Source organism: Sinocyclocheilus grahami, unplaced genomic scaffold, assembly GCF_001515645.1.
Source record: "Sinocyclocheilus grahami isolate Dianchi unplaced genomic scaffold, SAMN03320097.WGS_v1.1 scaffold63.1, whole genome shotgun sequence".
Taxonomy (NCBI): domain Eukaryota; kingdom Metazoa; phylum Chordata; class Actinopteri; order Cypriniformes; family Cyprinidae; genus Sinocyclocheilus; species Sinocyclocheilus grahami.
Window position 1 is genome coordinate 1,043,128 of NW_015505242.1, and position 16,682 is coordinate 1,059,809.

Genomic DNA, 16,682 nt, shown 5'->3' on the forward strand with positions numbered 1-16,682 from the left:
TTTTTTATTATTATTTGTTTAAACTTGTTGGAGTGGTGATCTGCTTATATTTGACTATTTTATAAAGTCCCTGCCTTTTAAAAAACAAAATGTAACACAAAGATATAGGTTGTAACAATGAATACATAAATAAAATGTGTCAGGGCTTGACATTGTGACAATTGTGTTGTATATAATTGATTATGAAGTAATATTCTCATCAGAGTTCAATCAGCTTTGACATATTTAAATATGCATATCTGTGATAGTTTCACCTTTATAAAGGGCATTCTCTCCTTTTTAAATATATGCTTCATCTTTCATTTTAAATTCTTAATTTTGATCAATAAATTAAATTAGAATAAGACACTATAGGGCTGTTACAAATCAAATTGAAGAATTTACACTAAATAATTTACATTAAATAATGTTATGAGATTGTTTTAAATATTTTTAATATTTTTAATATACAAATAAGAAATGTTGGAAAGAATGACACTTTTAAACAAACTAAACCGCCAGTAGGTGACGGCAGGTGATGAGCGGTCTTATTAAGCGAGTCATTGAGTCGTTCATTCAAACGATTCGCTCAAACGGCTGATTCATCAAGAATGAGGCAGTTGTTTAGAATGGGTCATTGAATCTTTGACTCAACCGATTCGTTCAAAACGCTGAATCATTCAGTAATGAAAACACGGTTGAGTGTTGCTGTGAGACTGACGCGTTATGGTTCTGCTGTGATCTTTGTTTTAACTATTTTATTAAAAATGATCTTTCACTTGGCCTTTTAAAAAATCCACTTGTCCCGGATAAGCAGGACAAGCGCTGATGTCGAGCCCTGCGACGTGTGTTTAGACTGCTTCAGTAGGCTAGGTCTAATCTTTACGACTCTGTTGTATTGACTCTGTTGTCAATGGAGTGGTACGTCAATTCTTCCTCGTTTTTTGTCCATTTAATTCATAATTAATGATATTATGCATTGCAATGAGGTTGATCTCATTTGTGCCCCCCTGAAAAAATGAATTTGTGTCTGGCGCCGGGTCTGTATATACATTATCTATCTATCTATATATTCATATATATATAGCCTATATATATATTTTTTTTTTTTTTAATTCTACTTTATCTATATTTATCTTATTTTTAATTTTTTTATTTAAAAAACAAAACAAAAAAAACACTAGCTTTCTATTTTTTTCTATTCTATCTACTTGTTTTTCTTTGTGCGTGTGTGTGTGTGTGTATATGTGTGTATGTGTATAATATATATATATTTTGTCCATTTAATTCATAATTAATGATATTATGCATTGCAATGAGGTTTATCTCATTTGTGCCCCCCTGAAACAATGAATTTGTGTCTGGCGCCGGGTCTGTATATACATTATCTATCTATCTATATATTCATATATATATAGCCTATATATATATTTATGTTATTGTATTGTATTTATTTACAAACAAAAAAGGACACATTTGTACACTGTCTTTTTATTACAGACCATTATAAATTTAGAACATTTATAAATATATTCAAGTCACTTTTCAGAAAGTGCATGTATTTTATTGAGGTGCTGTAGGATTTTTTTCCAGGCTTGAGCAGAGGTCGGGGCATCTTACCCTGTTCTCTAAAAGGAAGAAAGGAGAGCTGAAGAAACACAATTCAATACAAACACGCACTAAATACTTGGTAATATTCAAATTATTTAGGATATTATTGGATGTTAGACAAAATCACGACATATTAGTATTTTAACCTTAATAGCTGAATATTTGAACGGCAATAAAAAACAAATAAATACATAAATAAAATAAAAAAGATGTAAAAACTCTATTAAACAGCTGTTTTAATCTTAACCGTTTGTAAGCTAAACGAAACATATTTTTTTAAGTGGTTGAGTCGTTTATGCATTCAGCAAATGCAGTGTGGTTTTATCATGAAAGCAGATGTTTTTGCATCGTCCATATACTCCCCTAAAACCGAATCTGTGAATGTGCTGTGTGAACACACATTCGGTTCTACAGGGTATATATAGACGACGGAACAAAGATTCCAAATGAATATTCAGAAATGGAACGACCTAAAGAAGCTTAAGAGCACAACGTTTCCACGGTCCAATAAAGAAAGAAATAAGGCGTTGATAATGATATTTGCACACGAAAACTGAAAACACCCTGTAAACAAGAAAATCCTTTTTAAAGCAAAGTCATTTCAAACATAAGAGGAATGATATACCTAAAATACTATTTTATCAAATATTTCGATCATGTTAAAGCATATAAATCAATTGTTTCTCAAAAATGCTACTTTGAGGTATTTAATGAATATACTTTTTTTCCTCAGTGTGAATTTGATGTTGTTAATTTCAGATTTTCTATTTTCTAATCCAAAATAAAATTGGTGCCTATTGTAATCATATACCCTAACCAAAAAAAATCAGCTATCTTAGAAAATCTAATTTCTTTCATGGTCTCTCTCTCTCTCTCTCTCTCTCTCTCTCTCTCTCTCTCTCTCTCTCTCTCTCCCTCTCTCTTCCTCTCTCCCTCTCTCGCCGCAATGCAGTAGGTAGTAAATTAAAATAACCCCCTCGCTTTCAAATTTAAACTGATTCGTTAACAAAGAAACCAGAATAATAAATTCAGTTTTACTCACAGAACACAAATGCACAACACACTTCGACTCATCTGACCTTATCTCAAACTTGTCTTTCTGTCTTAAATTTTTACATTTACTATTTATCTCACTCAACAATGTAAATTGCCGTCAGCATTAAAAAGACACAGGATGACCAGACTATCAAAAAAAATCACTTTTGATCATTATTGATAAAGCGACTGATTGATCAGAAAAAGTATTTAAAAAAAATAAATAAATAGTTTCAAGAGGAAAAAAGCATTAAGCTTGATTTTGCAGCTGCACTTACCATTTGATGCAAAAACGCCCTATTTAAAATAAATTTCCCTGTATTAAAGTAAACAGACGATATTTAAAAGAGAAAGAAAAAGAAAAGAGTAAACTAAAAAGGAAGACAAAAAATTAAAATAATATATTTAAAAGAAAAAAACAAATAAAATATACGGCACACATGATAAAACAGACAGAAATGCAGACAGACGTCCTCGTACTGGGCTTTCCTGTGCAACAGAGCGCGTGGGAAGGAAAGAGAAGGGGCCAATATTACCGCGAGCCCTTAGCGCGTCTCTTCTGTGATACCCAATGCCGGACGCGCTAAGCTCGTAAAAACCGTTTTACAACCTGAGCTGTAAATCAACTTTTGAGCTTAGAAACCGCGGATTTTCTACCCCACAGTGGCGTTGCCAGCTAACCAGTTACAATCTACAAAAACGAACAAATGAAGAAAACAGAAACGCCTGAAATTGGCTCAAAAGATATGCGATATGTCCGGAAATATGCAGCATTAAAGTATCTCTGCACATTATCTGGACTGCTCTTTGTAGCTAAGTTAATCAGGGATCTTCTATAATTTTATGGTAAAAAAAAAAATCCCTTATCCCATTAAAAATCAGAAATTCCCTCTTGGGAATGGGTCTGTACGCATGACTTGTAATTAAAAAAATTATAATTACTATCATTGTCTTTCATTTATAGCATGGTATTACAAAAAATGGCAATACGATAACCTTAAGGTACAAATCTGTGTGTGTGTGTGTGTGTGTGTGTGTGGTGCAGTTGAGAGAGACTAAATGTATTTGTGCATGGGTGTTAAAATACGAACAATTTATAATATTATACAATATTACATTTTCCTAAAAGGCTTGTTACTTTGATGTGTGAGCGTGTGTGTGTGTGTGTGCGTGCGCGAAAGAGACACAGGGTATCTCTGTATAGAACATTTTTTTTATGCAGCATTCATCGTAATACGTCCTGACAGTTGTAGTAAAGTATACAGTTTATATATCTTTTAAATGATAATTTTACGTGTAATTGCATTTCCCCACAACAGTAAATAAGCATAGGTTTATACACGAGTGTCTAGAGGATACTGCATTCATACAGTACACATGACATCTTTGAATTACCCATACTATAAACAATAATGTAATTGTTATGCTCCAACAGACTAAAGCTTCCACAGTGGAACTTCTAGAGGCACTGGATAAGGTATGTTCCCCACTGTTGTCCTGCCCTTTCAAACCCCACAGACTCCTTTCAGCCGTTGTGACCTTATCACACATCACAGAGCTGTATGTCATCATCTGATTCTGAACCCTTGTACTGGCTGCATTTCCTTGCTTTACTCATGCCTGGCTCGCCTCCTGAAGTCTCTATCTATCTGGAGACTGTATTGACGGGACCATCTGTTCGCCGGGCTGCTGCGGTTGACCTTAACTGTCCAGTAGTGGTCACTGCTTTGGTTTAGAGTGAGCTGTAGGAATACACTTTGCAATTCCAGAGGGCTTTGTGTTTAATTTCCACTGTACATTCAACTGTAACTAACAGAGCTTATATCCGGCATTCATTATTTATGTTCTCCATTGTCAGGTTCAATGTCTCTCAGATTTATGTTGTGCATAGGTTTGTAATGGAATGCTGTAACAGGACACATGGTGACAAATCTGTTATTCATGCCACCATGTAAACAAACATTATAACTTGCTTTGAGGCGTCATTTCTACCCGACCTGACCTTAAATATGACGTTAGTTAGTGTAATCTAATGTAGTCAGATTCAGAATCAGTCATGTTAATTAATAATTTAAATTCTTTAATAAAACCAATTAACCCTGTGAAGCATATCAAATAATAGTCAGAAAAACATTTTTTTAATGGAACAATTTAGTGAAACTTATTAGTGAAAATAAAGGAAAAAAATGAATATGTGTTTTATGTTTTGTATCAAATTTGATATATCAAGATTTTATGGCCATGTAGTATGAAATGTTGAGAATATGCTGCTCTTATTCAAGGAGGAAAAAAACATCAGTTTTATTCAATTTGGTGCACGTTGTTATTTATGTGGAAGGAAAATTAAATTCGGCTTATAGTGTAAATCAGTGAGACAGTATTACAGACCACTGGCATGAAATGCATTTAAATGATCAGTTATCACTCTATGTCTTCCACTAATGTCTTAGAAGAATTATAAATATTAGTTTTCTGATCAAAGCTATGTAATTAAAAACATTGCAATGCAATACAACGGTGGTTGAGAGATGCACGAATAAATGTTCATCATAAGCCCGTTTCAGCATGAAACAACATGATTTAACATGATTTTTTTTAAAAGATAACCAGTTTTTTCAGTCCAGTAAATGTTAGTCTTGAAATGTTAATAACAAAATAAATAGTTATTTTTACATTTACTTTACTCACAGCAAACAGACCACAAGGTAGACATTTTTAGATTAAAACTAAAAGGCCATTTACTCTCTAAAAAAGTGTGAATCAGTCAGACAGAAGGCATGCAGTAGATAGTGTACAACAAGTTTTTCAGTTTGATCATGTTGATAATTGAGAGATCCTAGACTTTATAGGGTTAAATTAGATGTTATCAAATGAAGCATTTTTAGGTTACCTCACAAAGCATTTTTACAACATTTAACGTAATGACATTGGTAATGATCGTACAATGTTGCGATATGAATCCACAGGACACTAAGGACCTTGAAGAGTTTCGTGCAAAGAACCAGCGTTTGCTGAAATTGTGGGTGGGCCGACTTCTCTACTACTCATCTGCTCTGTACCTGATCACGTGTCTGTGTGTGTATTACCTGTACTTTCCTGAGCAGTGGAGCGCTCGGCTCATCACTGCCCTGCCTCTGCTGGCCTTTCCTGCACTGTGAGTCCTATGTTTTATTCATGGATAATGACATTCTATTAGGCTTGCTTAGTGTATTACAGTTGATGTTATTACATCTGTATTATGTATTATATCACACGTATTGCATTCTGTTATACTCCTTTTTAGTTTGCTTAAAATAATAATTCTGTCATCATGTACTCACCCTCATGTCATTCCAAATCTGTATGATGTTCGGTCTTCTGCAGAACATGAAAGATATTTTGAAGAATGATGATAACCATTGTCTTCTATTGTATGGAACACTGAGACGTTTATTAAAATGTCATATTTTATGTTCCACAGAAGAAAGAAAGTCATACAGGTTTGGAATGACATAAGGATGAATTAGAATTTACATTTTTAGGTGAGCTATCCCTTTAAGTGTGGATAAAGGCATGCACACAGTTTAAGCCTGTATAAAATTCCTGACTAGCTTCTTACTCAAGGATTAGTGCATTCCTCACTAAATCAACATTTTCTGGGGCTTAAATTCAAACTGAACTTTATGGGTTTCACAGTTGATGTCATTAGCATTATTGTGAAGTCCTAGCATGTCATTTTCCTGATTTGTGTAATGATGAAGTGTTGATTAAGCTTTTGATCATTTAGGAATGCGTCCTCCTGGTCCACCTCTTGCTCGACCCATCCTTCCACAAGAGCGCAGCGCTGTGGACAGAGTCATTGAGTATTTGGTGGGAGATGGACCTCAGAACAGGTATTACACTGGTATAACATACAACCAGCTTGACATACAAGTTAAGAGAAACACATTGAACACTGCACTGGCCAGAATTATGTCAGTACATGAGACAATTATTTGTCTCCTGCACTCCTCCCATTTATTCTTATACTTTCAGATATGCATTGATTTGCCAGCAGTGTTTTTCCCACAATGGTATGGCTTTGAAGGAGGAATTTGAGTATGCAGGTAAGAACCTGTCAGAGCACAGTATAGAACTGTGAAGTTTTTGAGTCCGAGGATACTTCCTTCTTTTAGGGTTTTATTTTGATACTCATGTGTGATGTTTTATGTTACAGCATTCCGTTGTGCTTATTGCTACTTCATGAACCCGGCAAGAAAGACACGCCCCCAGGCCCCCAGACTCCCAGAATTCAGTTTTGAGCACAGACTTTGCTCTGAATCTCCTGAAACACAGTCTTCTGCTGCCACAGAGACACCAGAGGACAGTGATGCCCCTGAAGGTATTTCATGCTGCTGACAGCCAGGGACCTCATTAAGTCATTTTGTCATCTTGTCATGCCATGTGTCAATCAATCAGTCTTAAAACTGCAGCTGGAAAGCCTCCAAGAGGAGAGCAAACAACTTTCAAAATCAGTGCAGTTTTGAAGAAATCATTTACATTTATCGTTTGTATGAATGAATGTTGTATTTTATTTTATTTGTGTGTTTTTTAGACCGTATTGTCTCGACTCCTGCCACTCGTGTTTCACACTCTGGCACCCCTTGGAGTAAAGTTCATAGTTTCAAGAAATTTCCCTCAGGTCCCAGAACCTTCACACTTTACTTACACATACAATACCATTCAAAAGTTTGGGGTCCGTAAGATTTTTAAAATTTTTTAATGGGTCTTATTTTCACCAAGTCTGCATTTATTTGATCAAAAATACAATTTACTATTTAAAATGACTGTTTTCTATTTTAATATACTTTAAAATATTTTTTACTCCAGTCTTCAGTTTCAGTTATAGACTTTAACTGCTTAAGAAACATTTCTTTTTATTTAATTTTTTAATGGGTCTTATTTTCACCAAGGCTGCATTTATTTGATCAAAAATACAATTTACTATTTAAAATGACTGTTTTCTATTTTAATATACTTTAAAATATTTTTACTCCAGTCTTCAGTTTCAGTTATAGACTTTAACTGCTTAAGAAACATTTCTTTTTATTATCAGTGTTGAAACCGTTGTGCTGCTTAATGTTTTTGTGGAAACTGTTCTACATTTTCAGGATCCTTTGATCAATAGAAAACTAAATGTAAAATTTATTTGAAAAAATGTCTTCATTGTCACTTTTGATCAATTTAATGTGTCTTTGCTGAATAAAAGTATGAATTTATAAATATAAAAAAAAAATTCTGACCCCAAACGTGTGAACAGTAGTGAATGCACTGCATGATGCTTTGGTGCTAAAGTATTCTCTGCTCCTTTCAGTTACAGTGGCTAACATAATCATGATCACAATCATTTCCTATTCAAAGAACACTCTCATACACAAAATCACACAACACAATAATGACTGACACCATTACAAAGCAGTAAGGTGTGTTTTGTATGCGTTTGTAAAAGACTGTAAATCTTATCGTATCTTAAATCTATCTGACTGTAAATCTTAAATGTCTCCTAATATGTAATTTGAAATGTTATGTCTGTTTTATATCTGTCTTAAGGGAAATATCCTGCATTTTTGACATTCAGCGTATTTTTTGATCTTTATAGAAATGAAAAAGCAAGTAAAAAGATGCTTTTTGCAAAATATCTGCTAAATTAATATTAGTTTTAGCGAGATGGTCAGATGCTTAGTTAGGTACTGAATGTCTAAAATGTTGAATACCTCTCTTTAAAAAATCAGATTTTTTTCCAAACCCTTAGGTGCATGGCTCATTGTCTTAAACCTTTTTTTCCCCCTGTAATTATTAATTGGCTTGTTTACAATCTTGATAATACATGTTGTGCTTCTTTTAAACATGCATTATCATACTGAATGAAGAATACCACAAATTTTATTCTTATTATTTAATGCAATAACAGGCCTAATACGCACACAATCTCACACATGCACAACAGTGCCATGGCTTTTAGCAGTATACATCCCCAGTGGCAATTATTTTAATTATTTCATTTTGCAGATGACATAGAAAGAACTACAACTGCTGAGCCTCAGGACCCTACCACTGAAAATCCACCTGCTGCACATGAATCAGAGGAAGAAGAGGCACAGTCTCAACAGAGCCCGCCCCCCTCAGAGGATGTCCAAAAGGAAGAGGCGGGAGCTCAGGGGCAACAGCAGAAAGAGGATGAATCAAACTAAACTGTTTAAATGCAGTTTAAACATGCATGATCAATGCCATTCACTACAGCTTTTGGTTTTTGGGATGTTTGGTTTTAACTTCACCCTAAATCATGTTCATTTAGTACTTCTTAGTAATTCTGGAGGCTGTTAAGAGTTTTTACTCCTAATTTGTTTATATATGCACCACAGTGTTTACATATAGTGGGCTAAATATCATATCACATTACAGTTTGTAATGCTAATGGTGTGGTGCGCCCCATAATGGTGATGTCACCCAGTACAATACCTGTGCATGGTTTGTTTATGAGGGTGATTTCACAAAAGAATAGTATCATTTTACAGTGTTAGCATTCAGTTGCGTAGTAAATAAGGACAGGATACATTTTACAGATTTTATCTGTCTTTGTGTTTACAGAATTATTTGAAACCGCAAGCTAAACAAAAATACACTGACAAACGCATAGACTTTGTAGGGGAGTGATGGTTTTTTTTTGTGCTAAATGCACTATTTTGAGTATTAAATATTTATTCTTTTGTTTTGAATTGTTTTAGTTGCTTGTGTTTTTTGTGGCCAACAGTTTGTTTACGTATTTGTGTATAATTCAACTGTCTTGTGACTTTCTGGATAGGAATATGTCTAGGTTTTAACTGCACAGTTTACAAAATTGCAAAATTTGTCAGAAATAATACATAGGATGTTTTTTTCTGCATTGCTGTTTATGCTTTACAAGTCAACTAATGCCAGAGAGGGTTCATGAATAAAAAAATATTTTAAAAAAAGGGTGATGATGATCATTTTGTAATCAATTGTGTCTCTGCATTTTGCATTAGTTATTTCATTTCCATGTTCGTTGTGAATTGACTTATCTCAATAAGAAACACAAAATTAATGTGCTTGGAACTGGAGGTGTCCACTTGTTCTTGTTTGTCTGTACTTGCAAGTTGTTGTGCACATGTCTGTTGCATTTACAGACTGGATTGTGTGCATGTTAAATCCAATAAAAAATCTTTCTAAAGAATGGTTCTTTCAGCATTATCATGAAAAGTGAGTTTTTCTTTGGTAGGCAACAAAGTGATTAAGAATTAAGAAGCACAATATAGAAAGGCTAAATGAAAGTTTCTGATACTCATGCCTAAGCAAATATTTCATGCATGATACATAATAGATAAATACTTACACTTTACTGATAACCTTTATTGTCATATGTTGACACAGCAATTGAAGTAACACAAAAAAAATTTACAATTAGTTTTCATCTTATCAAAATGTAAATTACTTTATTTTCAGTTGTTCCAAACCAGATACACCAGCAGCCCCTTACAACACTTGTGTTCTTTGATAGGATAACATGTTATTTCACAGAACCTAAAATAATTTTCTTAGATGTGTTCTTTGAGATATCTTCAATATGTCAAACCAGCAAATGTAATATGACCCCAAAAATATGTATTTTGACATGAAATATTTGTACAGAACTGTAGGAATTCTCTCATGGTCCCAGTCATGTTTTATATAATTGCGTATCCCAAGTAACCTATTAATAAGTATGAAAACAATGACCAGGACTGAAGTACTAGGCTAAGTATTGTATTTGATCTGTGTTGTATAGGCCTTTTTAATTTACATAAGTTGTCTGTGTGCTACAGCAATCTATTTGACCTTATTTTATTATATATTTTATCTGCTTGTTCAGTCATTTTACTTATATATTCTGTTAAAAGTGTAAAAACGCAGTAAAGTTTTACGTTGTCTTTGCCCTCAGCGCAGTTTTAAATAAAGCACCATTGAATGACCTTCAAGCGATACATATACCCTTGAGTAAATCTGAAATTAAAGGTTTAATTAAAGTAGCTGTCAGAAAGATATGGCAAGAGAGATGGGATAAAGATAACAAAGGGCGACATTTGTATAATATAAATAAACAAGTAGGACATGTAAGAACTGCTTATGGTAACAGCAGGGATGATACAGTTATATCGCGATTGAGAATTGGACACTCTACTCTTAATAAATCACTCCAGATGATAGGAAGACATGAATCTGGTCATTGTAATCATTGTGGACTTCCAGAAACTGTAGAGCGTGTGCTGATTAACTGTAGGGCATATGAAAGGGAAAGAACACAGTTAAAAGTCAAGTCAAGTCAAGTCACCTTTATTTATATAACGCTTTTAACAATACAGATTGTGCCAAAGCAACTGAACAGCATTAATTAGGAAAATAGTGTGTCAATAATGCAAAATGACAATAGCAAACACTAATTTTTCAGTTAAAGACTGAATTCAGGGACGTCATCATCCAGCTCAGTTCAGTTTAAATAGTATCTTTGCAATCATTTACAATCAAGTCAACGATATCGCTGGAAATGAAGTGTCCCCAACTAAGCAAGCCAGAGGTGACAGCGGCAAGGAACCAAAACTCCATCGGTGACAGAATGGAGAAAAAACCTTGGGAGAAACCAGGCTCAGTCGGGGGGCCAGTTCTCCTCTGACCAGACGAAACCAGCAGTTCAATTCCAGGCTGCAGCAAAGTCACATTGTGCAGAGGACTCATCTGGTTCCCGTGGTCGTCTGAGACCAGGTCTTTACAGGGGATCTGTATCTGGGGCTCATCTAGTCGTCCTGGTCTCCACTGTCTTTCAGGGCTGTAGAGGTCCTTTCTAGGTGCTGATCCACCATCTGGTCTGAATACGTACTGGATCCGGGTGACTGCAGTGACCATCTGATCTGGATACAGACTGGATCTGGTGGCTACGGTGACCTCGGAATAAGAGAGAAACAGACTAATATTAGCGTATAAAGAGGAAATAAAATCTGCCGGCATTCATTATATGACATTGCAGAATGTGTTAAACAGTTCGCATAAAGGTTATAAAGCTCTTATTAAATTTCTGAAAAGAACAAATGTATATAATAAAATATAGGTAGATGTTTTTTTTTTTTTAATTAGCATTTCCCTTGATGTCATCGCCTCACACTCCATCCCAGTAGGGGGCGGAATATGCACCAAAAGCTGGATTGCCAGCCGCCATTAAATATCATAAGAAGAAGAAGAAGAAGAAGGAAGACTTTTTTTTTTTTTGAAAATAAATGATTTGTTTTACTTTTCTTTTTGACTCAAGTAGGAGTTAAGAAAGCTCTTATAAACATTCTGTCTCAGTTCACAGATGATTCAAAACCTTATTTAAAATCTGGTATGAGAAGAAGACGCGTCAATTCATGCATCCGGGAGCTTCATTGAATAGAGGGTCGGGCATGCGCAGTAGCTTCTCAGCGGTTCGACCTCTGCAGCCGGGTAAGTGAAGGAGAGTTAAATGAGAACCGGAGGAGCTATATTGTCATAATCTTATACCATCATTACACTATAGATATATTTAATCAAATCACTCGATCCTTTTCATGTTCTACAGATTATATAGCCCTTGCAAAAGGAGCTATTTAGTACCAGGTGGCGTTTTGAAAGCGCTGATATTGCATTGACCTCAAGCTGTCGGCTTTTTCCGTAGAGACAGACGCGGGTTTATTCCTCACCACAGTCAGCGAGCTCGATCAAACATGTACGCCTGTGCGAAGTTCGTGTCCACACCCGCACTGGTGAGTATTTATAGCGGTTTCTGCAGTTACGACAGAATGGAAAAGCTCCGAGAATGATGTTTCCTTAAAATGCAAGAGGCCTGGTGCTCTTGACTTTTCCCCCATGTTGATGCAGTGCATTTCAGATGGGTTGTTTGGATGGCATATTGCAAAAAATACTGCTTCAGAATTTGTTTGTGTGTATGTCATTGTGGCTAAGATGTCAATGGCAGCAGCTGGTTGCTAATGCTATCATCTGAACGCCGATTAAAGGGAAGTCAAGGTCATTATAAAAATCTGACAGCAAAACATAATGTTTCATAGGCTTCATTCTTTTAAAATGAATCACACTTGAGCTAAAGGGTCAAATGTAGTAGTGATGGTTGTTCAAGGCTGCGGGTGTTATGTTCTGCTTTGTTGCTGTCTTTTTGTACTGGACTAGCCACAGTCCTTTTAATAATTTAATTATAAATGTAATTATTTGTTCAGTTGACATTTGGAGTGTGATTTGATAAATGTTCCGTCAGTGTAATTTCTGATTGTAGCAAATATTTAATAGATTTTCTGGACAAAAGGCACCTCCCACGTATGTGTGTGTCAGTCTTAAGTACAGCACTTTAATTGTACGTCTTATGTGCTAATGTGATCTCTGTCTCAGGTCCGCTCTGCCTCAAGGGCGCTGTGCAGACCACTCTCTGCCTCTGTGCTCTCCAGGCCAGATGTCAGCTCTGCAGAGGTGAGTGCCTTATGCATATGGCCTAATGGTTAGAGAGTCGGACTTGTAACTCAAAGGTCTCGGGATTGTAGGTGGAGGGAGTGAATGTACAGCGCTCTCTTCCATCTTCAATACCACGACTGAGGTGAGACCCTTGAGCAAGGCACCGAACCCCCAACTGCTCCCCGGGCGCCGCAGCAAAAGTGTCTGCCCACTGCTCTGGGTGTGTGTTCACGTTGTGTGAGTGTATGGGACACCATACTTGGCCACACGTCACTTTCATATGCCAAGTTTAAGATCAGTGGCACTTACTTGCTGTTTTAAATCTTTAATGCCCTTTTAGTAGTTATTTTTCTCTGAAAAGCCTTTTTCTTAAGCAAGGACTTCTTTATAAATCATCTTAAGATTCAGTCCTTTGTTATATGCATTTACTTGCTTTATAAGCTTGTTGCAATCTACAAAGCGATTTCTTTTTGTCAAGTGATGGTAGGTGCAGTTCATTCATTTTGAACGTTATCTTTTTTTCGTAAGGCCAGCCCAGCCTTTCTGCCACAGACAGCCGTTTCCCAGGTTGCAGTGCGGGGTTTTCAGACAAGCGCCATAAGCCGTGATATCGACACAGCCGCCAAGTTCATCGGTGCTGGTGCCGCCACTGTGGGAGTGGCAGGTTCAGGAGCTGGAATCGGAACAGTGTTCGGCAGCCTCATTATTGGATATGCCAGGTCGACTAGACCAACATCCATGAAAATAATCACAATCTTGTTGCCATCACTTGTTGTACATGAAACAATTAATTTCCAGATCTTTCCATATGGTAGTGTCTCATAAACTATAGCTTTACTTAAATTTTGGTGTTTTTATATTTATTCTATAGTTTATATATTTTAAAATTAAGTTTAAGAACTGAGCTTGTTAATATTGCAGCAATGCAAGTGTAGTATTATGTGAAATATTGAGTTTATGTAGTTCAGCTTGAGCAAATTTAACCCCTGTCATGCATCACACTGTTGTTAGCTGATCTCTCTTTTTCCATGACAAAGCAGTGTTCCTAAACCGAGATCTGGTGATGAGTGACCCCTGACCTCTCTCTCTCTCTCTCTCTCTCTCTCTCTCTCTCCTGCAGGAACCCATCTCTGAAGCAGCAGTTGTTCTCATATGCTATCTTGGGATTTGCCCTGTCCGAGGCTATGGGTCTCTTCTGTTTGATGGTGGCTTTCCTCATTCTGTTTGCCATGTAAATACTGCTCCGTCCACCTCTTCCCACCGCTGTGACGACACGTGTTTTACAATGGCTACCAAAAGAGTTCTGTGTTGGTGTCATTAAAATTGTACATTTTCCAAGTTTTTGTTGAAGGCTGATAAGATAAAACATGTATTGTAAAAATGTATCCAAATACAGAATAAATACATGTATTTCAGTATTTAAAACGTTTGAAGATATTATTGTGCCAATGAAGATGGTCGCTCATTGCAGATTTCAAGTTATTTGGGGAATGTTTTAAAAGGGGTCGCTTTAGTTTATTTCTATATTTAATACAAGTCAAAGACTTATATGGTGGAGCAGTAATCTACCAAAAACGGTGGTCTGTTACAGAATGCCTCAGATCTCGCATATTACTTAAATCACCAGAAATCTAAATTATAATCTTTAAACTTTTTGCAGTTGTCTCTTTCAGTGTGAGAATCCATGTGCCATAATTAGGTTTTTAAATATAATATCTAAAATGGAAGCCTGTTTCTGCCATGGAATTAAAAAAAAAAAAAAAGTGACTTCTCAGAATTTTGACGTTTTCTCGCAATTGTGAATCTCAATTCTGACTTTGATTCTCACATTTCCGAGTTTATTTGTCATTTACTTAGTCATTTATCAGACGCTTTTATCCAAAGCGACTAACAAATGAGGACAACAGAAGCAATCAATTGTAGTATTCAAACAACTAAAAACGGATCCAAAACTAAAAGCTAAAACTTTATAAATACTACCTATACACATTTTAAAAATAAAGAGATTAAATAAAAATGACAAATGCATACAACAAAATTTCAAAACTTAACATTTAAATGAAAAACAAAAAAATAAAGCTAAAAACAATTCAAAATATTAAAGAACAAAAGGTATGAGTATAATAATGATTCTAACATAACACTAAGCCAAACACCAAAATACAACTGCATATGTGTATGTATAACCACAACCACACACACATACATATATATATATATATATATATACATATTTATAAATTCAATATATATTATTTCATTTCCATTTAGTTGTTGAAGTATTAAAATAGCTCAAATTAAATGAAACAAAAAACTTAAGACCTATACAGACATAAATTCAGACATAATTGAACTAAAATTAAAATAAATAAATACAAATAATACAAATCAAATGACAGTAGTCCATCAGTAATCCCAAAAAACAAAATGACAAATGCATACAACAAAATTTCAAAACTTAACATTTAAATGAAAAACAAAAAAATAAAGCTAAAAACAATTCAAAATATTAAAGAACAAAAGGTATGAGTATAATAATGATTCTAACATAACACTAAGCCAAACACCAAAAAACAACTGCATATGTGTATGTATAACCACAACCACACACACATACATATATATATATATACATATTTATAAATTCAATATATATTATTTCATTTCCATTTAGTTGTTGAAGTATTAAAATAGCTCAAATTAAATGAAACAAAAAACTTAAGACCTATACAGACATAAATTCAGACATAATTGAACTAAAATTAAAATAAATAAATACAAATAATACAAATCAAATGACAGTAGTTTATCAGTAATCCTAAAAAATAACACTGCCAAACACACATGCTAAAAAACTTACTTACACATAGTAAGAAATGGTTATAAAAACTGAAACAGAAGCGAAACAAGTAACAGGAAAGAGGAGAAATAAAAAGTGATACATATTAACATCTTTATTTTCCCCCTCAGCATCCTGGGTTTACATCTCCCCGTTTTTTTCCGCCACGGGAAAAAAAATTCATTTTTATCTCAGAGAGTTCATCATGATGCAGCTCAGTCATTCTTAAGAAGTGGGACAAAACAGGGTGCAAAATTGAAAAAATAAAACCTTGTACTCGTACAAATGAACTACATTTATGTATCTTATATGTACTAAGCTACTGAGCTATGCTTTGATACAACCTCCCAACTTTTCTCTTTTTTAACAAAATGTGCTTTTTGTGTAATATAACCTTGGACTGTGTAATATAATTTCAACTTTATCTTTAACAGCATTCAAGATGTTTTTAACATTTCAAAACACATTCTCGTGTTAGCAGACAGATTACACTTTCACATGTGACCAACTCCACGACAAATATAAAATATCAATGAAATATTATCAAAATATTCAACTGATGGAGGTGACAGAACTGACGGAGGTGAGGAAAACCTGAATTTGTAATAATTTTAACTATCTCATACATTGATTCAGTCAATTACTGTATTAAAACAAACAGTGAGTATGCTATTGTCTATAAAGATTTTATTCAAGAGTCACATTTAAGTATTTTGATATATCATTGGAACACAAA

At 34.7% G+C, this 16,682-nt stretch overlaps 2 protein-coding genes across 2 annotated transcripts; both read left to right on the forward strand.

Annotated features, from left to right (window-relative positions):
- The first annotated feature begins 4,048 nt into the window (after positions 1-4,048).
- On the forward strand, positions 4,049-9,350 carry LOC107584830 (protein lunapark-B-like). Its single transcript, XM_016271596.1, has 8 exons — positions 4,049-4,102; positions 5,592-5,779; positions 6,229-6,233; positions 6,392-6,497; positions 6,640-6,710; positions 6,821-6,985; positions 7,199-7,285; positions 8,653-9,350. Exons 1-8 carry the CDS (start codon positions 4,049-4,051, stop codon positions 8,832-8,834), a joined length of 858 nt encoding a protein of 285 aa, XP_016127082.1. The 3' UTR covers positions 8,835-9,350.
- Positions 9,351-12,013: 2,663 nt separating this feature from the next.
- On the forward strand, positions 12,014-14,525 carry LOC107584774 (ATP synthase F(0) complex subunit C3, mitochondrial-like). The gene is made up of 5 exons (XM_016271509.1): positions 12,014-12,111; positions 12,323-12,410; positions 13,048-13,125; positions 13,636-13,826; positions 14,228-14,525. The coding sequence occupies exons 2-5, from the start codon at positions 12,372-12,374 to the stop codon at positions 14,340-14,342; spliced, it is 423 nt and encodes a 140-aa protein (XP_016126995.1). The 5' UTR covers positions 12,014-12,111; positions 12,323-12,371; the 3' UTR covers positions 14,343-14,525.
- Positions 14,526-16,682: the final 2,157 nt, after the last annotated feature.

What these genes read in the sequence shown, in the direction of transcription:
- LOC107584830 (XM_016271596.1), top strand. Translation starts at nt 4,049, where the DNA reads ATGCTCCAACAGACTAAAGCTTCCACAGTGGAACTTCTAGAGGCACTG. An exon ending in GGAGATGGACCTCAGAACAG is followed by an intron (nt 6,498 to 6,639) that starts GTATTACACTGG and finishes TTATACTTTCAG; the next exon opens with ATATGCATTGATTTGCCAGC. An exon ending in GGACAGTGATGCCCCTGAAG is followed by an intron (nt 6,986 to 7,198) that starts GTATTTCATGCT and finishes TGTGTTTTTTAG; the next exon opens with ACCGTATTGTCTCGACTCCT.
- LOC107584774 (XM_016271509.1), top strand. Translation starts at nt 12,372, where the DNA reads ATGTACGCCTGTGCGAAGTTCGTGTCCACACCCGCACTG. An exon ending in CAGATGTCAGCTCTGCAGAG is followed by an intron (nt 13,126 to 13,635) that starts GTGAGTGCCTTA and finishes TTTTTTCGTAAG; the next exon opens with GCCAGCCCAGCCTTTCTGCC. An exon ending in CTCATTATTGGATATGCCAG is followed by an intron (nt 13,827 to 14,227) that starts GTCGACTAGACC and finishes TCTCTCCTGCAG; the next exon opens with GAACCCATCTCTGAAGCAGC.